This window comes from Arvicanthis niloticus, chromosome 18 (genome assembly GCF_011762505.2).
Source record: "Arvicanthis niloticus isolate mArvNil1 chromosome 18, mArvNil1.pat.X, whole genome shotgun sequence".
NCBI classification, from domain to species: domain Eukaryota; kingdom Metazoa; phylum Chordata; class Mammalia; order Rodentia; family Muridae; genus Arvicanthis; species Arvicanthis niloticus.
In genome coordinates, this window is record NC_047675.1 from 35,494,485 (window position 1) to 35,515,146 (window position 20,662).

Sequence of the window (20,662 nt, forward strand, 5' to 3'; positions counted from 1 at the left end):
CAGGTATGTGAAAGGCATCATGGGTAAACCAGAAATGCAATACTCGGAGTCTGCTAGAGGAAACAGGTGGAAAGCAGACTGCTTCGTGGAAAGAACACATGTAGGACCATGGGGTGAAAAACAGGTAGCCAGGTACTTTAAATACACACTCAAGTTTTTAAAAGCAAGGGGCAGGAAGAAGAGGAAGTGTCCTGGGACGTGCTCCAGGATCCGCACTGTCACCCAGTGCCCAGGATGGCCGCTGATCCTTACAGCTCTTAAAGACATCTCACCCAAATGCTGCGATGCACGGGGGGGCTTTTCATTTTCTCCATTCATTTTGGGTACAGGAATTCCCTTTGAAGCCTTCCTTGTTATTGGATCCCTGCAAGCGCTGGGGGGTTTCATTGCTCGTCACCGTGTGTTGATGCGCTCTTGGTTACAAAGCTTGGACCGCCGCCGCCTTCAGTCAATCGCTTTAGCCGAAGGCCTCTGATTTGTTCACATTTACTACAACACATACAGAGGGCTGCAAGATTTTTTTTTTTAACTATTGATCTGGTGCTTTAAGAGGGGAAAAAATCTCCTTGGCTGTCTAAACACTATCGATCCCTGCTTGGGAGTCGCAGCAGAAGTGTAGAAAGGGCGTGGATGAATTGAAATTTCATTTCCGACAACTTGTTCCTGTTATTTTTACCCTTTTGGATGGGGAGAAACACGTTGCCGGAGCTTCAGTCAATGTGGTCGATAGCTCCACTGAGAAACTCAACACAGCTTCTGCCAGAGGTTTGGCAATGAGACGCGGTGTTGGATCTCAAACATGTGAAACTGAAGGATAATGGTAAAATGTGTTCAGTCTTAATACCAGACGCAAAGCTTGTGGCTCTGGGCTCTAAAGGACCCGCAGGAGCTCAGGCGCTGGAGAGAAGGATTCTGGTCACTAACACCACTAGCGTTCGTGAGGGGCCTCCGGTATGACTCTTACTGGCTTTCTATGGTAATCAAGGGAGACATCCCAGTTGAACCAGCTAAGTTTTAGGCTATATGTTGATTCCTTACAGGAGGTCACCCTGACATGTGTGGAAAGGTACCAGGGCAGAAACAGGTGCTGTGGGTCGGGCAGGAGGAGTTCGTGGATGCTGCCGGCATGCAAGAGTGCCTGTCTGCAGCAGGCAGCCCTCGAGAGGCACCACGGCCCCCTAAGCACACCAACCAGAAGGTGAGGTCTGTGCCAGCTGCACCAGCTTTGTTCTTTTATTAGCTGTTCAAAGAATCCAGGAGAGAACCAGGCTCCTGCTTTCTACTGGCAACATCTGGCATTTATGTAGCTCTGCACCTTTGATCTTTGCGGATCCCGAAGCCCTTCACAGTCCACTGCATTGCCAGTGGACACAGCAACCACTTGTTAGGAAACATGGCCAGATACCTCTCTTCACCGGGTTTCTATGTTGCAATATATACATGGTTCTTGGTTCTGGGAGGAAAGGTTCCATTGTGACTCTCAAACTCTCTCTCTCTCTCTCTCTCTCTCTCTCTCTCTCTCTCCCTCCCTCCCTCCCTCCCTTCCTCTCTCTCTCTCTCTCTCATCTATCTCTTTTTTCTCTCTCTGTCTCAGTTTGTTCAAAGCCTGCTTTTTTAAAGGCCAAATGTACTTCATAACCACTTCTTAATAAGCAGCACTTCGTTTTTATTTCCGATCCTTCCATGGGCTCATTTCCGTCCCCCAGCTCCAGCCCTCCCATTGCAGAGAAATATGAAAACTCTGTCCTCCCCTGGGAGCCAAGAATCTGCATTGCCGATGAGGTTGCAAATTCAGACACAATAAACAGAATTAAGAAAAACCGAGCTGGCATTTGACAGAAATTGTAAAATGACACTCAGAAATGTTGCTCCTGTGGAAATTACTGATATTAAAATATAAATCAGTGTCTTGTGCCTTCCCGTAGCACCAGGGGCCTCTATTAGGTTATGCAGTTTGATTGCTGAGCTGAACCTAAGAGACTTGGCAGTTCAGTTCGGTGTTGAAGTTATCGCAAAGTCTTTAACCCCTTTCCTGCCAGACAGCAGGCATCTAGGAGCGTGCCCGCTGGTGCTATCACAGCGGCCCCTGACAGTCCTCATCTTTTTCTCTGTGATGTTTAAAAACTAGGAGAAGATAGAGAAGGGCTGAGATAAGAAGAAAAAGGGAGAGGATTTGGAAAAATCCTTTCTACAGATAGAAATCTTGTATCATGCCAGGCTGAAGGCAGATAAGGCAAAGCAAGAGAAATTCTACCCTCCTGAAGGCAAGAAAGAAAGGAAAAAGAAAAGAAAAGAAAAAGCCCATTCAATTTTTAAAAATATAACACCAGTCACACATGTGTTTTTATCATCTGGTACCGTCCTGTAAGGTGACTATTACTGTTCCAGTGGTTTCCAAGTAAGAATGCTGAGACTTGAAAGAAGTTACTGTGACCACTGGCACATGAACTGGGTGAAGAGGTGATCCCCAACTCCAGGAAGAAGTGGGAGAAGGAGACAGGAAGTGCAGCCTGAGGCCAGAGTCTGCATGCTGTGGCCCTGGACATTACAGATATGCTGCAGAAATGAGAGAGTTTATTCTAGAGTTAATAGTCGGTATGAAAGGACTTCCACTGGTTGAAGTAGGAACAGGTGGGCAACACAATTAATATTCTAGACTACATCTCACCAGCTGGATATCCATGGGCTCATACCAATTCAAATAAACAATTAACCAGGGACAAGTAGCAGTCCTTCTTCCAGAAGCACCCCAATAAGTAAATATAAGAGGAACAAAGGAAATCAAAAATCTCTATTAGAATACCACAGTAATGGGGCTGGGCTGATAGCCAATGGGGAAAACACTTGCCAGCATCCACATAAAAGCCATGCAGGCATGCCAGTCTGCCGGTAATCCCTGCACTCCACAGACAGGAACAGGGGATCCATAGGACAAGTGCCTAATTGTTGAGCTTGGGCCTCAGGAAGACATCCTGCCTCAGTAGACAAGCATGGAGAGCCATCAGGGAAGATATTTAGCATCAGTCTCTGGCTTCCAATGGGCACCCACACCCATGTGCATCTCCACTCATGCGAACACACATGTGCATACAAAAAGTACAAAAAGACAAAAGGGAATAACACAGCACGCATATTTGCAAGAGAGATCTATCTTGCTTAAAAATAAATGGTAGGTAAAGTTGGAGGACAAGCAGAATATCTGTATCTCCCCAGATGTACATCCACTAAAATCAATTTACTGTAAATAAAACCAGAAGAACCGAGTGACCCAGGATTAAGATCACTGGGATGAAATGTATTAATGTCACGAGTACCTGATATGATCCACTAAAATGGCTTATGACACCCATGACCAAAATGTACAGCCTTGTCTAAGCATGGAGAAAATATGAGGAAAATCCAAGTTGAGCGTCATTCTATAAATTAACTGGCTAATAATCTTCGAAAGTATCTAGGTCATGAAAGAGTAAAGGCCTGTCAGATTAAAAGAATCCCAAGTCACTGTCTTTGCAGCTTTTCTGAAAATCTAAAATTATTTCAAAAGGGGTCTGTATGCTCCTGTCCCCTCACTAGAACGGACAGCTGTTACCTAGATAGATAGAAAACACATATTATTCACATTCACAGTAAAGCCAAGAGGTCATGTTCAAAGACATTCACATGCTGTGACCGGGAGAGGCTCACCTACCTGGCAAGGCCACTGTGAGAAGCAACTGTCTATGTCTAGAACAAGGTGTGGCACATAGAACCTTCCAGGACAACTATTACATATGACGGTGAGAAGGATGACTAGAATAGCCATTCAGTTGGTTTATGTTTAGGGGCAGAAATACGATTTTGGCAAGCATATAGAATGTATCTCATAAAGACAGACAAAAGGAGGAGGCAGGGCTTTCCCCCTCGCTGATCACGTGATCAGTGATTGGCAACAAAGACTGGCAGCATTATGTACTTCCAAAGAGGAAGGTTTGTCATGGGGCCTGAGATTAATGATGGCAGCAGTAGGAAGCCTGGGCCTGTAAGTCCCTTCCTCACCCAGTCCTCCTGCCGCATGCATCAAGAGGAGGGGGAGGAAGTCAAAGCAAGTCAAGTGAAAGAGGGAAGGGGACATTTAAAAATAAATGTCACTCCTAGTACGTTCTCCGTCCTCCCTCCAACTGATCCACCTGTTCCTGGACAGATCCCGGCCCCTGGCCACCCACAACATCTATTCTATTTCCCTTTCCTAGGGAGAGTCATGTGTCCCACCCTACCCCCAGCCCTTCTTGTTACTTAGTTTCTCTGGATCGACAAATTATAGCATAGTTATCCTTTGCTTACACTAATGTCTACTTATAAGCAAGTACATTCCATGTTTGTCTTTGTGAGTCTGGGTTACCTCACTCAGGATAATTTTTTTTCCAGTTCCACTCATTTGCCTGAAAAGTTCATGTTGTTAATTTTTTTTAACACCTGAGTAATGCTACTGTGTAAATGTATCGCATTTTCTTTACCCGTTCGTAAGTTGAGAGCCATCTAGGTTGTTTCCAGTTTCCAGTTATTATGAATAAGGCTGCTAGAAACATAGCTGAGCAAGTGTCCTTGTGGTATGGTAGAGCATCCTTTGGGATAGCTGGGTCTTGAGGTGGATTGATTCCCAATTTTCGGAGAAACCACCATATTGATTTCCCAAGTAGCTGTACAATCTTGTACTCCCACCAACAATAGAGGACCATTCCCTTGCTCCACATACTCGCCAGCCTAAGCTATCACTTGAGTTTTTTAATCTTAGCCATTCCTACAAGAATAAGATAGAATCTCGGAGTCATTTTGATTTGCATTTCCCTGATGGCTAAGGATGTTGAACATTTCTTTAAGTTTTTCTTGGCCATTTGAGAGTCCTCTGTTAAGAAGTCTCTGTTTAGATTTGGACCCCGTTTTTCAATTGGGTTATTTGGTTTGTTGATGTCTAGTTTCTTGAGTTCTTTAAATGTTTTGAAAATTAGCCCTCTGTCAGATGTGGGTTGGCAAAGATCTTTTCCCATTCTGTAGGCTGCCATTTTGTCCTACTGATGGTGTTCTTTGCCCTACAGAAGCTTTTCAGTTTCATGAGGGCATCTTTGGCATGAACTAGAAACCTAGAACAATGGAAACTTCCAGGAATCTATAATGGTTATCCTAGCTAAGACTCTGAGCAATGGAGGGTACCAAGCCCCCATTCTTCTGTAACCAGCAAGACACCAACCCAGCCACAAAACCTTCCACCTACAATTTTTCCTGCCTGCAAAATGGTACAGAAATTGTGGGATTGGCCAACCAATTGGTCCAGCTTGAGACCCATGCCACAAGAAGGAGTCCACCTTCAGGTACAGCCTGAAGGTACAGCCTGGAGGGCCAGTACCCAGAGGCTGGGTAGCTGAGAGACCTAGAATAGAACCAAACATGACTTGGGAAAAAAGTAATCAATGAAATGATTCTTAATGATATCCTACTGTACTCATAGATTGGTGCCTAGGTCAATTGTCATCAGAGATGCTTCCTCCAGCAACTGATGCAAACAGATGCAGAGACCCACAGTCAAACATTAGGCAGAGCCCGGGAATCCAGTGGAAGAGGGAGAGGAGGGATTGTAGGAACCAGAGGTGTCAAGGACTGTGGGTCTGTTGCTCATGCATGGGCATGGGTTCTGTTGGGCCGAGTTGTGGGTCCTGCATGTCTGCCATGGCTCAGGGAGGCAGAAGCGTGGGAATTTGACTGAGTTTACTCCACACAGCACCGGGTGGACATCAGGCTGTGAGAAGTCACAGAACTCCACTCCAGGCATGGGGAGATTTCGGTCTGAGACACCCCCCCAGGGGGCAGAGCTCTTGGGTTGGAGGTCTCCAGGCCAAGGGGGCTGGTGACTCGCTTAGCTGGGTCATGGATGTCTCAGCTAGCTTGCTTGAGTTGGTGGGCCTCCATGGTGGAACGTAGAGAAATCCTCTGGTGGGAGATTAGGCGGCAGCTCATTAGTTGAAGGCCCCCTCTGTGGTTCTCCACAGCAGCTCCCAAAGAAAAGCCCATGGTTTTAAAAGGTTTATTGTCATGGCAGAAAGTGGATGAAGCTGTATCCCCTGTCCTCAGGGTGGGTCTGAGGTTAAATATTTTTTTGCAAGGAGGAGGGTCTGGGAAGGAATGTTTAATTGGCTGCACCCTCTGGCCTTTAGGTATCTCATTAATATGCAGATCTCTTGAGGCTCTGTGACCTGTAGTCACACCCTCTACTTGTATTACCTGTGCTATGTGACCTAAGGCCACAAACCTTTCTTTGGGGGAGGGGGGGGGGTTGTAAATAAGTGAAAGGAGCCAGAGCCCATGAGCAAGGTTAAACACCTACTGTTCCATTAAGGTATTATCTGGGGTTCGAGGCCTGTGATAGACCAGGTACCCAGCTGCCTCTCACAGCCCACTACCCCACAAAGGACACCACAAGAAAACCCACAGGATCAACTAAACTAGGCTCATAAGGTACCACAAAGACTAAACTGACAACCAGGGAGCCTGCACAAGACTGACCTAGGCCCTCTGAACATATGTTACAGTTTTGTAGCTTGGTCTGCCTGTGGGACTCCTAACAGTGGGAGCAGGGGCTGTCTTACTCTTTTGCCTGCTTTTGGGGATCCTTTCCCTCATACTGGCTTGCCTCATCCAGCCTTAATACAAAGGGAGGTGCCTAGTCTTATTGTAATATGCCATGTTTGTTGATATCCATGGGAGGCCTGCCCTCTTCTGAAGACAAAGGGAAGAAGAGTGGATGGAGGAGGTGCACTTGGCTAGGGGGAGGGGCACTGGGGAGGAAGAAGAGAGAGACTGAAATGAAAAGAGGGTGGAGAATATTAAAAATTGTAGAAAAAGGAAAAAAACAAAAATGGCATGTACCGATGTCAAAGATTTGTCCGCAGTATACAAAATGTGCAGTCCTCTATGCATTCTAGAATTTGTTTTTATTTTAGGTGTATGAGTGTTTTGCCTACATGTTTATATGATTTTCACTATGTGTATCCAGTACAAGCAGGGGCCAGAAGAGAGCATCAGAACCCCTGGAGCTTGAGCTACTCTGTACATTCTGAGAACAGAACCCAGGTCCCCTACAGTGCTCTTAACAGCGGAGCAACTTCTCCAGCACCCAGCCCAGAATGCATGATAAAGCTAGTCATGGTGCTAGAACAGAATGGATTATTAGAGAAGTCGCTCCAAAAATGAACATAGACAAGGGTTATTGTGTCCATCCACATTAAATTCCATAGCATGGAACAGAAAAAGGAGAAGATAACAATTACTTAAATAAGACCAAAATTGCTTCTCTCTCTCTCTCCTCTCTCCTCTCCCCTCTCTCCCCTCTCTCCCCTCTCTCCCCTCTCTTCTCTCTTCTCTCTCTCTCTCTCTCGCTCTCTCTCTCTCTCTCTTCCCCATATCTCTCTCCCTGTCAGAGCTAGCATGGTCATTCCACATCATTAAGGACTTGAGCTTCATCTCCGTGAGCATCTCATGTTCCAAGTGGCTGCTGGTGAGCCAGGCACTGAGTCAGCATCCCAGGCGACTAGAAAGGCAGAAGAAACAGTTGTACACTACTTCCCTCATGACACTCACCTTTTGTTAGCCAAAAATTAAATGCTTAGCCATACCTGTGCAGGAGGCATGCTGGGAGGCATGGTTTTATAGTAAGTACATAGACATTTCAATAAAATTAGGGTTCTGTTACTGAGAGAGATAAGAGAGTGGATATTGCAACAGGTAATTAAAGCCTCTGTGAAATGTACCAAAAGAAATGGGAGGTTTTAACCCAGGACAGAGAGTCCTGACAAATCCTAGAACACTTGTCTTTACCTTCAGATGCCTCCTTTCTTCCTTCATCCCAAAGTTTTTCTGGAAAGAGTCACTGGGCTTCGGTACCAGAGTCCTCTGCCCTCACACCCAAGCAAAACTTACTTCTGCATCAACTGCTCCTGTAGCTCCACCCCTTCCCCATCAGACACGCCCTCCAAGACCAAGGATTTTCTCTTTTATTACTGGGTTTAAACCTAAAGAAATGAGGCTCTATATACTATGTCTCCTTCCATACATCCTGGGTAGAAAAAAAAATTATCTCACGAAGGGTATCTCAATTCATTCCTGATGGTCACATATTTTTAAAATCAAGAAAACTTTGAACATCCTATCATCAATTCGGAAACTAGTGTCTCTGAGATTCATACTTACTCCTTGTTGAGACACAGAAGGTCTAAAACCCAGTATGAGTAGTTAGAACTGTCTGTAGGTAAATCTAATTCTGATTAGCCCCTGACGCTTGTTTTCATTTTAAATGAAAAGGTCTCCTTCTCTGAAAAATCAGTAAATATATTTTATTTGGGGAAAAATAAGTCCTTGATCTAGTCTACTCAGGTCAAAGAGAAGGAGCCTGTGTGGTCCTGCAGACCTGTGATGCTGACACTCATAGGTAGAAGCTGGGTAATTCATTGTACATACACGGCCAGCCTGGCAGACGTAGGGAGTTCAAAGCCTGCCTGATATGCACTTCTGTGTCACTGAACTTGTTCATGTGTTCACCTTTCCCTTCCTCTTCCCAAAACTAAACAATGGCTAAGAAAAGCAATGGATGAGTTAGTCAGAACAAAGACAAGATTGGGTCCTAGCAAGAGACGTAAGCTGAGGCAAATATGGACAGAAACAATGGCTCCCAACAAAAGCTTAGCACAGTGATCTAAGTGAGTCTGGATCCTATACACCTTCAAGGCAAAACTCGGACTTTGAGTAGGGCAGTTATGAGAAGAGCTAAGCTCAGAATATGTGGGGTTGGGGGGTGTATGTATGTATATATGTATATATATGTAACATATATATATATATATATATATATATATATATATATATATATATATATATATATATATCAAATATTTATATATGTCAAAATCATAAAACAGGAGCCTCCAAGAGTGAGACGGTATTAAGTGACTCAAAGCCTGTAGGAAAGGAAGATACAATGGATGCAACGTGTTGCTCCAGATGAAGACAGGGCAGCACACTATAGCTAAGAGAGGCCCGTGGCCATGAACCAGAAGCCGCCACCCCCATGATTCCAGGACCCAAGAATTTTGGCACACTCTAAAGAGACTTTAAAAGTTTTAAAATAATATGATTTAATTTTTTTACCTGATAATAATGACAAAAATAATGACAAGTTATTCTTAAAAATAACTCAGACTAAGTTTCTGTTGTGTGGTGGAATGGAACTTGAGAGACTATGGAATAAAAATTAGATTTTTTTTTCTTCTCTACCTGAATTCATAGCTGACTCCCAAGTGGGAGAAAGTATTGTTTCTTGCATGCATAGATTAGTGCTCTGAGAAAGGGCTGATGGGGGAGCAAATATCTAAACTTATTTATTTTGTGTGTGCATGAAACTGTATGTGCATATATACACACATGCATGCCATGTAGGGGACACAGGACAACCTCTGTCTTTTGGTTAGGCTTTACCTTCTACTTGTTGAGACAGGGTTCTCTTGTTTCTCTTGTAGCATGTTCCAGGCTAGCTGCCCAAGAAGCTTCCAGCTGTCTTACCTAACCATAGGAGTCCTGGGATTACAGATGCATGCCCCTGTATCCAGCTGTTTTCTTTCTTAACATGGGTTCCAGGGACCAAACACCAGTCATCAGGTTTGCATGACAACTGCTTTTACCTGCTAGTCCATCTTCATGGGCCTCTAAGTTTTTATTTAGACTATGAATCATTTTTCCCTTGGGCACAGCTGTCACCAAGAAAAAACACATGAGAACAGATGCCAAGACTTTGAAATTGAGAAAATGGTTCCCTGGGCGAATGTAACAGATGAGGCATGAAGAAGCAATGGGCTCAAGAGAGATCCAGAGACAGACATGAAGCCAGGGGCTTGAGAAGAGATGGCATTGAAGAAGTCTTAGGTCTAAAAGAACAGTAACCAGGGATCTGGTAGACTCTCCTATTCCCTCTGGGATGAGTCTCCTTCTGCATAAAAGGTTTGTCAGACATTCTCCTGAAAGGGCGTTGTGAGGGTTCCAAATGATCACTTATGAAGTACGGAATCTCCCTCTATGCTGCCTGTCTTATCCACCTGGCAAACATTGCTGTCAAGTGCCTCTAAAATGTACCACACAACCCTTCCTTCCTCTCAACCGTAAGTACTTCCAAACTGCCCACCCCTTTATTACAAACGACTCATGGGAACCCCATGTCTTCCTTGTGGGACAAAATTCCATTGTTGTTTCCTCTGACCTTTTACTTGCTACAATCCACTATGTTTCGTGTGAATAACAAAACCGGCGCCTTCTAATTTCCCTTCGAAATGTTCTTTGAAACCAAGGCAATCTAGAAAATTATTTGTGTGGGTTTTCCTTTCTGCCTAATTTTAGATACAATTTTATTTGAGACTCATCTGCTGATGACCCCACGGACTTTCCTGTAGAGAAATATTATTCTCAAGAACACATTTTTTAGTGTGTGATACTCAGACCGAGTTTATAGTTCTTAACAAATAAAGGTGTTTATCACGATAGAACAGCAAGGTGAAGATGAGAGTTAGGACAGACCAGGCAGGTCACTTACTACAGCATCTTTATCTCCAGAGGCAAAGATGAGGATTCAGAGAGATGAGGCCTTCCGATGGAAAATGAGTCACATGGTTTTAATCTTTTTTTGGCTTGCCTAGTGTGGAAATTATTTGTGATGTTTGCTAATATCCCCTTTGGAGATCAAAGGAAGTTAGGTGTGGTTATGTAATTTGTTTGGACCAGTGAGCAGAAGTGAAGTGCTCCACTTCCACTTTATGAGCCAGTGTGTACTTCACCATGTTACCTGTCTGCCGTCATGGCAACAGACCACATACTAGATAATAGGGGTTCCACTAACTGAGGAAGATAAGGAGCCGAGTAAGGGCAATGTGGGGCAGAGTCACCACACAACTCACAAAGCACGCGTAGCCCGAGCGAAAAGCAACCCTTCTTGTTTTAAGCCGTTGAGAGTTGGGGACTGTTGGTGTGAAGTCACCCAACCTAGCCTTACCAGGTAAGATGGAGTGATGTCATCATTCCCATGATGCATCTCTGTGCACGAAGATGTAAGAGACCCAGAATGCAGAAAACCAGAATGCAGCTCCATAAAACATTCCAAGTTCCACACCTCATAGCCTTTCTTTCTTCTTGGCTTATATTGAGGATGGGGGATGTAGCTTATTACAAAGAATGAGTATTTGGTGGCTCCTCATTCTTGGAACCATTCTGCAGGTAAGTGCTTGTGGGAAACTCCCTCCAGCCCCATAGTTAAGAACATAATGAGTGAGATTATTTTAGGAAAGTCCAGTGCATTGTGACCTCAACCGCATCATCCTGTACTTACACACCAGTACATGTGTGGCCATCTTTGGTTTCACTGGAAGCTTTTTAATCGAGATAATTCTCAACACTTCACAAGATTTCTAACTTTATAATCCCTGCCATGGCAAGCTCTTCTTCAAAAACAAGTCCTATCACTGGACATTTTGTAGTTGTTGTAGGAAAATGAGTGGGCAAGCTTCATGGAGTAGTAAAAGGATCATTGTGACCTTGGGTAAGCTACTTAACCTCTCTGGGCCTAAGTTTCCTTCCTTCTCTAGGTGATGGGGATATTAGTATTTCTTGCTCCCCCAAACCCCCGAGTTACTATGGGAATAGATCACATACATCTTGTGTGGTCCATAAAACAACTAAGTCTTAACTATATCTGATCTACAGACATCTAGAAAGAAAGTTCAACTCAGCCCTTTTTCTTCCCTAGAACAGTGAATTCAGGAACTTTTTGGTCTACCACATAGTGGTTTTCTGGGAAAGATATAAAACTATGGACCTGCCTTCCTCACAAAGGTTTTAACCCACATGAAAATACCGATGGGTAGGAAAGTCAGGGTATTGTTAACAGTTTAGGAGATTTTTCCAACTCCCCTGCCGAGGGCATAGATCCAACTGGGGAAAAAATCCTTTAAAGGGCTAGACTCATTTATGCTTTTTCCATCTTAAACACTTGGACTTTTTCAGGTTTACAAAAATGCTAAAACTTAAAGGAGATTTGCGAACTGCCAAGGGACTGAAAGATGAGGTAAGGCTCCCATCTGCCTGCACACGTGAAGGTGAATCCTTGTGGAAGGGGATTGCTTCCAAGCTCCATGCTTCCAAATTCCAGGTATAAGCATCATGAAACACCATGGGGAGAGCAGACGTAAGAACATAGATTTAAGAGCCCCGGTTCGAGCCTCAGAAGCTCTGGGTCCAAATCTAACAGCAGAGTGACTTGGACCATGTTGCCCACTTTCCCTGAGCCTCCTCAGGAAGAGAAAGATGATGAGCATGTATTTCACTTGCTTGCTAGGTAGCTTACCAGGTGCTGTGTGCAAAAAGCACCTAATGGACATTATGTGTATATGTATATAATTTATTTAATGTGAGCACTCTGCTGCATATACATTTTCAAGCCAGAAGGGGGCATCAGATCTCCTTATAGATGGTTGTGAGCCACCATGTGGTTGCTGGGAATTGAACTCAGGACCTCTGGAAGAGCAGTCAGTGCTCTTAACCACTGAGCCATCTCTCTAGCCCCAGACATTTCCTCTTATTGCCAACATTTCACTTTATCTGGTAGGGATCTATGAAATGGAGTTTTCTGCTTTGTATAATAAAGTGCTGGCCAAATTCTGTGCATATATTCCTTCATTGTTCCCCATAGGATGGAAAAAGTCCATTGGGATAAATGTAAAGATGTCTCATGTGGCACGTGCTTCCGCCAAGAAGTAAGCTGCTTCTAAAACCAACATTTCTGCTGCTTTCCTGCCGTGTTACTACTGCCATATGGAACTTGCTGCTAGTTCTACTTGGGAACAAGGGCCTGGTATACATTTTTTAGGCTACTGGGTTGTTTTTTTTATTATTATTTATTTATTTAACATATGTCTTTGGAACACCTTCAATGTGCCAGGCACTGTTCTGAAGGTTCAAGAAGTAACCGACATAAAGACCCCTGTTCTCCTGGACCCTACCTTCTAGCAGAATAACCCCTCAGAACATAATAGGAGAGAACTACGAAGTGCCAACAAAAAACATCAACATTCCACAGGTAGCCAGTATCTACCACAGACCACGTGTGTCTTAAAGCACCTACTCATCCAGCATGCCAGTGTCACTGGATTCAGAACCATAACGTGTCCATAGTCTTTGTTATCTGAGTAGAGCTATTTCTAAAATTTGTGCCCACAGGGTAAAACCTTGAACAGCTCTCCATTCATTTCCACCTAAAGTAATGCAAAAACTGTAGCGTTTCTATCACAGTAAACCTGGGACTTCAGTCCCAAGTCAGCAAGATTGATGTTCGTGTTTGAGATTGCTATAGATAGCTGTAAACTCAATTATTGCAAGTAAAATGTAAAAAATTCCTAAAGCAACCTTAGCTTCTGATTCTGAAAAGTCATATTCCTATTTAGAGGGGCAAGGTGGAGATTAGAAAACTACTTCCACCATGAGGGTCCCCGATCTCAAACTCAGCTGAGGCTTGGCAGCCAGAGTCATAACCTCACCAGTCCAAGCTTTCTGCATCCTAAAACAACTCTCACCATGAACTGGTATCTGTCTGACGGCTGTAGTATTGGTGATGGTTAAAAGTGGTTTTTCATCATTTGTTGAAGATTGACCTTTGTCCTTGGACAAATAATTTCCCAGAGACAGTTAACTGATTTACCATTTGACTACAAAATTACCTTAGGAACTACAACTCCACAATTTTTCCAAGCCTTCTTCAAGTTCCTAAAGCCTGAGAATGCCGCCATTTTGAATCCTAGATGTTCTTAGCTCTCCAAGTGCTGCTGAGTCATGAGCTTAATTAAGTTTGACACAGCTCTCCCTGGGAATATACATGAAACTATTTGTCAGGGAAAAATATATGCTTGAAATATATGCTTGAGAAGGCATAATAATTAACCAAAAGCTCATTTAATCAATACAGAATCAACTGTCATTAAATAACTGAATTTCCAACAATTACCATGATCATGGAAGCAACTGCAGTATTAACACTCACTACTTTGCCTATAGGTGGGTAACTTGGCCAATGTCATGTAATTCTGTGCAGGTTTGAATCTTGAATCAGTAAAACTGGGTATCTGGATCCACAGTTTATGGAAATGAAACTTCACCTAGCTAGTTTGCTATTTCAGCCATCACTAACAACTTGAGATCCAGGATGCTATCAGATGGTACCCAAGGGCCAACATTAAAATCTTTGGTTCATCTCCTACCTCTAGTACTGGTTACAGAGCTATGATTGATGAAATGTCGGCTCAGATCTATACCTAATGCATATTGATACTCTGAAGGCTTCTGCCTGGAATTCATTCCCTGTAAAGTACATAGGATTATAAATAGTTCACAGCTAATGTCTTGAGCAAGGTATTAGAAAGAAATTAGATTTATTAGAACCCCATGAAAACTCACCTTTCTTGAGTTTCTGAGCACAGCTTCCTCTTACAAGTAACTGCATTAAAAATGGATGCTGGGGAGCTGCTCGCTGTTCCTCGTGTGCCTTCACTCTTGCTCTGATTCCTCGAAACTGTGATGATTTGCTGTTTAGGAATGAATGGTCACATTTTTATTTTAGAGGCAAATTTCACCTGACATCTAGCAAAACACATTTGTTATTCAAATGGTTTAGAGAACCTTCCACAGAAGATGATTTATCCCAGCCCTCTTGTTTTATGAATGAAGATGTTTCCTCAGAGACTCCAAGCTGTTCCTAAATATCTAAATTAGATGATGCTGAAGGCCCAGCCCTGAGGTCCTGATGGTAGAGGAGAATACGGTGACATTAGGCTCTCTATTCAGTGGGAGTCTGACCTGGAGAGAGAAAAAGATTTTCACTTTGGAGAGAGTTCATTCAACTGTTGACTTGGGGAAGGCCAAGCTGTGTCTCACTGGCTGTGTGATCGTGAGCCCTCAGCAGGCGTGGCTCCTTCAGAGCGACCAGAGAACATGGTCCTCAACTCAAGACAAGATCAGTATCGAGACTGTCATGCAGAACAATCTCAGACTCTCCTGTAAGACAAGCATGGCATTGTCGTCTACCTTACAGATCATACAAATGATTCTGTAGTGTCCTGAGCATGCACCTCCCCACCCCCACCCCACCCCCCGAGATTCCACAACCATCCCTCGGACTGCAACCATGAGAAAAGAAACTGAAAGCACTCCACAGTGAAGCAGCCGCTCCCTGTTGGGATCATGGATTTTGTTTTCAAGTTAGAAAACAGTGACTACATGCCAAGTTTTTTTTTTTTTTTTTTTTTTTTTTTTTTTTTTTTTTTTTTTTTTTTTTTTTTTTTAAACCACTCTACACGTATTCTCTTAAGAGAGTCCCCAGTAATTGTCTTAATGGTAATTACATGCTTGGGGCAGTTGACATCCACTGTTATTTTTCTGAAAGTGAGGAACAAGAGCTAAAAAGGAGGAGGGAGAGTTTTGAGATAATGAAATCCTTTTAATGACAGAGCCATGCCGTTAACCTAATTAAACTGTTAAGTGGGAAGAAGGGGAAAAAAAACCTGCAGGTATTAAATGGAAATGAATTGAATCAGCTGAGACAGCAGTGCTTCTGGGAACCATGTGGATTCCCGGTACTCTGACATTGTGGTTCCGGTTCCCACACCGTCCTCTGGCCCACCTTGGCCTGTTCAAGAGGTCTCTTAGATGGCGTGTCCATAGTAAATGCCTGATTTACTATGCCCACCTCAGGTCTCCAGTCCCCATGGGAATGTGTGTCATGTGGCTCGTGTATTTCAGAAGCCAAGTCAGTGGGATAGGTCAGCAGAACCCTGGTTTCTTGTTGAAAAGTAATGTGAGCCCTGGCTCTTCTAAGTTACGAAGCTTTGGAAAGGTGGCTCAGATCCCTGCCCGTTACTGTGTGTCCTTCCCTGGTTTCCTTTTAAAACAGTTGCTTTAAGGCCACTAAGGTCACTTCACCTCTGAAAACAGAAGGTTGGAAGTGCTTGGGAGCTCACGGGGCATGGTGCAGTGTTTGGCCAGTAACATCACTGGTATGGAGCTGGACCACTCAGCTTTCATTCCCACCAATCAAAATCAGCTCTGGGATGTAATTATACTCTGCCATCTCCAGTAGGATCAGGCTAACGTCGTTGTCATCCAGAGACCTTTGTGTGAGCCGGTGTGCTGGTTTGCCTGGGAGTTTTTCTCTTTCTTCCATCTTTCCCCAGGAATGTGACAGAGAGCAGCACAGAGCTAGGAAGGAAGCCCTGCAGAGCTTCCCAGAGTGCTTCCCCCACTAAATTCTTCTCACATTCTCACACCCGATGGAGAGCCCACACATCTGCCATTGCTTTGTAACCAATCCCTCCCCTCCCCACCCAAGTTGCTACTCTCCATACAATCTGTTTTGATCTCAGTCACTCCATTCTGACCCAGCGACAATTAGCTAACCCTTCTAACTCCTAATCAAAGACAAGGAGATCCTACTGATCAGGCCAGGGCTTTCTCTTTTGCTTCCATTGGTGAACGCCATTAAAGAAAAGCATTAGGTTTATAGGCAAGAGGGGGGTTGGTTAATAGCTAAAGAGACAGTTCAGAGATCTCAGAATCCCTCGTCAACTCTATCACTAATTCACTGTAGTCCTGACAAGTTCATTTGACATCTCGATATGTTTATTTCATCAGTGGCAGAACCATTAATATTTATAGACAGTTCTCTGGGTGCCTGGAATCATTCTAAGCACTGACTTCCTCGTGAAAAACAGGGGAATTGTCTGATGCACCCAGAGCAGTGTGGCAAAGATTAATTAATATAAATAAGTAATTGTCTGAATAATGCAAGGCTCTAAGACACCTCACAAATGGATCCTGTGTAAATGTTACCCAAGATGAGTAATAACAGCCCAGGCTCAATAAACAAATTTCCAGCAAATTCAGCTCCCTGTCAACCCGTTAAGTGAAGGAAAGCAAGCGTTTTCTCAATCGTTCATAATTGATGCTTTTTGTTTTTGTGGCTGCCTAGGCTGGGGAGAGAGACAGAGACGTCAGCAACCTGAACAGCAAGCTCTTGAGCCTGCAACTGGACATCAAGAATCTCCACGATGTCTGCAAGAGACAGGGGAAGACCTTGCAAGAGAACCAGCTCTGTGTGGAGGAAGCCATGCTGAAAACCAACCACGTAAGGCACTGGGCAGCATTGCCTGTCTCTGCTCCCTTGACCGCTGTCACTTCTGATGGGAATGAGGGGATGTTCCACTGTGAGCCACTCTAAGTACCAAGCATGCACCAAGAGAACCAAATGCACCACACATACTCTGGCATAGAAGAAACTAACTATTCCTATCTTTGGGATTTTTCAATTTAGCTATTTCTAATATTATCGAGATACTGAACATTATCCTTTTTCCTTATCTGGATTTAATTCATCCTGAAAATACTAGGATAGGTCTCAGACAATTGTCCACATATTAGCCATGGCAATGAGAGAGCCACTGCACCTGCTCTGAGGCATCTCTGTGTAAGAGGTGCTCCTAATGCCATAGCAGTCTGTGCCTTGCTGCTGTCCTTCTGGAGGCTGGAATCCAGTCATTCAATAGGCTAATGGGCCACAGAGTCCTCAACCAATAACAAACAGGGAGAAGCTGATCAAATAACCATATCCTTTTCCCCTTAGTCCAAGTTAACTCAAGGCTGGCTCTTAGCTCTCTCCCAGAATTCCTCAATGGGACTGAGCCCAGTGGACCAGTCTTAACCAGCTTGGTCTACATCTCTCCCTTCATTGTCTCAGTCCCTAACTTGTCTGGGTTTTCTATTAACAACACCTGCTTAAAGTACTTGGCACAGGGCCTGATTTCACAGCCCAAGCAAATTCACTCTCGGTAACCCTATTCGAGTGTGGAAAGGGCAGACTTCACAGCCTGGCTATTCTTTCTCAGGACTAACCAAGAAGTCTAGGCAGTTCACCAACTGAGCAATTTCACTTTGACCTTCGGTTCTCTTTCTCTTATGGATCTCTAAACCTGAAGTGTTTGCACCAGTCTTTAGATTTGTTGACACAAATCGGAGACCAGATGTGGTCGCTTTTTCTGTTTCTAAACTGGGTTGCATGTAAACGTGAAGAGGTTAGTGGTCGCACAGGCACTTGCTGGATCCCTGGGTTAGACGCTCAGCTTCTGTGGAGGTAGCCACATGTTCTGGTGCTTGAGGACCTGGGCTCTCCACCCTGTGTCTGTCAGTGCTCCCAGGACTCATCACTTGACAATAGAAGCCTCACATTATTCTTTGCAGCTGCCTAAATATCCTATCTATGAAACGATTTCACCTCACTTACTGGCCTTTCCACCCCTTCCTCAGGAAGTCACAAAGGGGGGGGGGGGCGAATTCACTGGTTTCCCTAAATCAGTCTCAGGAACATGATCATAATTTCTTTCTAAATATTAACCTAAATATTAACATTTTAGGATATTTCCACTAGAGCTATCACCCCAGTCAGAGAAAGCCATGTGGTTTATAAATGTATCTGGCAACTTAGAAGGAGAAAGGCATTAAATTGCATTTTATTATTCTAATTGCCTAGGAGAAGGTCTAACAGCTTGAGACAAGCTTTAAAACAAGCTCTCTTTTTTTTTTTCTCCTAGCACTTAGCCACAAAATTTAAATTGCAGACTATGCATACAAATACACAATTACACTCAGACCTCCACTCATCTCCTCAAAACCCCATTAAGACTTGCCTTCCATGGAAAACATACTATGTTGACAAAGGAGAAACACCAGGCTTTCTGGAATTTTGACTAATACTGATGAGAAGCTGGGGAAATAGGCAGGAGGTCATGATTGAGGACCACATTTAAGGAAGAAAAGTAAAATATTCTATCAGATGTTATGTGTAATAAAAGAAACAGGAGAGAGACAGGTGGTGGAAGAGAAAGTGCATGACCCTGTAAATCAAAGAATATAGACTCCAAAACCCAGAAACAAGCAGACTGTGTAACAAGAATACAGTTCTGGGGCTAGGGAGATGACTCAAACAATAAGAGCACACTGCTGTTGCAAAAGATCCAAACTGAAGTTGATTCCCGGTGCTAGGCAGCAAGCAACCTCTCAGAACTCCAGCTCCAGGGTGCCTGGCGCCCTCTTCTGACCTCCACGTATACCGAATTCATCCGCACAAACCCACACTCAGATACACAAATATACACAATTACAATTTAAAATAAAATTGTTTTAAGATAATGAATTATTTGAAAGTAGGATAGCCAGGGTGCAGAACTTATGGGCACTTCACCCTTTAGGTACCGTCCTTTGGGTACATGCCTGACGTTACTAAGACTGAGCCTTTTTTTCAATTCATACCTTACGCCCCATCAACCTAATCAAAGTGACTCAAAGTGAAAGAAAAGGAAGTAAAACAGAGGTATTAAAATATCATTATGATCGAAGATCGGTGTAGTCCGTACCTGAAATCCCAGAGCTAGGAAGCTTGAGGTAGGGGGATTACCAGCCTCAGACCGTCATGGCCTATGTAGCAAGTTATAGGCTAGCCTGTGTCACGCAGCAAGACTCATCTCTAAAATCAAGTCAGAAGCTGGAGAAATGACTCAGTAGGTAGAGTCTCTGATACACAAGCACACGAGCCTTAGTTTGAATCCTCAGAACTTATATAAAAAGTGGCAAATAAAAAGTACTCATAGAAAATGTTGTGGCAGTGCATGCCCCTATAATCTCAGCACCTGGGGAGCCCTGAGCCTTGCCAGCCAGCCAGCCAGTCAAGCTAAATAGGAAAGCTGCATGTTAGTGAAAGACCATTTCTTAAAACATAAGGTGGGCAGCGACTGAGGAAGATGCTTGACATCAACTGGTAGCCTCCACACAAATTCGCACAGACATGCATACTCGGAAACATACATGTCACACACGTACACACAAGCTGAGACCACATAAATAATAGTCAGAAAAAGAAGGCCCTTAATAGCAATTTACCCAGGTTTTATTCACAATGGGGAATGGGGGTCATGCCAATGTACCGGAACTTCTATTGTTGAACTAATTTTGAAGATGTATAGAGGGCACCATTTTTAGCATTAAAAGATATAAAAACAAACGTTATACTTTCAAGTGAAGCTAATTAGCTGAATATCTAAAGATTAGCAGAAGCCTGGTGAGCATTATCGTAAGATGTCATTTTGAATCATCGGCAATAAAGGCAATTTTAATAAATTTGCTCAATGCAATGTGTGGTCCTGAATTGGATCCTAGAATGGAAAATAAAAACTAATGGAAAAATACATGTAATTCAAAAAAAAAAAAAAAAAAAAAAAGCGGTATCTAGTTTCATTCCTAATACCCCACCAGCGTTGATTTCTTAGTTTGGTTGCATATGAAGTAGGACTGGGGAAGTGTAAAGGAGCATCCATGGGAAAATTGTTCTATGTTTGGAATCTGTCTGTGAATAGAAAATCATTCCAAATGGACTTTTAAAAAAAATGGATCCTAAGTCAGCAGAGGTCTGCTGAGAAGAATGTCTAAACCACAAACATTCATTTTAATAAAATGCCCGTCGCTTGTGCACACAGCTCTTCTGCGTTCAACAAGAAAAGTACACATAGTT

General features: G+C 43.5%; 1 protein-coding gene across 8 annotated transcripts in view; it reads left to right on the forward strand.

The window, feature by feature from the left end:
- Nucleotides 1-11,084: 11,084 nt before the first annotated feature.
- The window catches only part of Pmfbp1 (polyamine modulated factor 1 binding protein 1), a 47,585-nt gene continuing 38,007 nt past the window's right edge, over nucleotides 11,085-20,662 (forward strand). For 2 of the 8 annotated variants that reach the window (XM_076915853.1, XM_076915855.1), the window contains exons 1-3: nucleotides 11,126-11,280; nucleotides 12,067-12,211; nucleotides 17,075-17,230. In XM_076915853.1, coding sequence (XP_076771968.1) covers nucleotides 12,077-12,211; nucleotides 17,075-17,230 — 291 coding nt within the window. In that variant the 5' untranslated portion in view covers nucleotides 11,126-11,280; nucleotides 12,067-12,076. Of the gene's footprint in view, nucleotides 11,281-11,384; nucleotides 11,603-12,066; nucleotides 12,212-17,074; nucleotides 17,231-20,662 lie in introns of those variants that run through there. The other 6 variants (XM_076915856.1, XM_034522595.2, XM_076915850.1 and 3 more) reach the window with 6 other exon arrangements.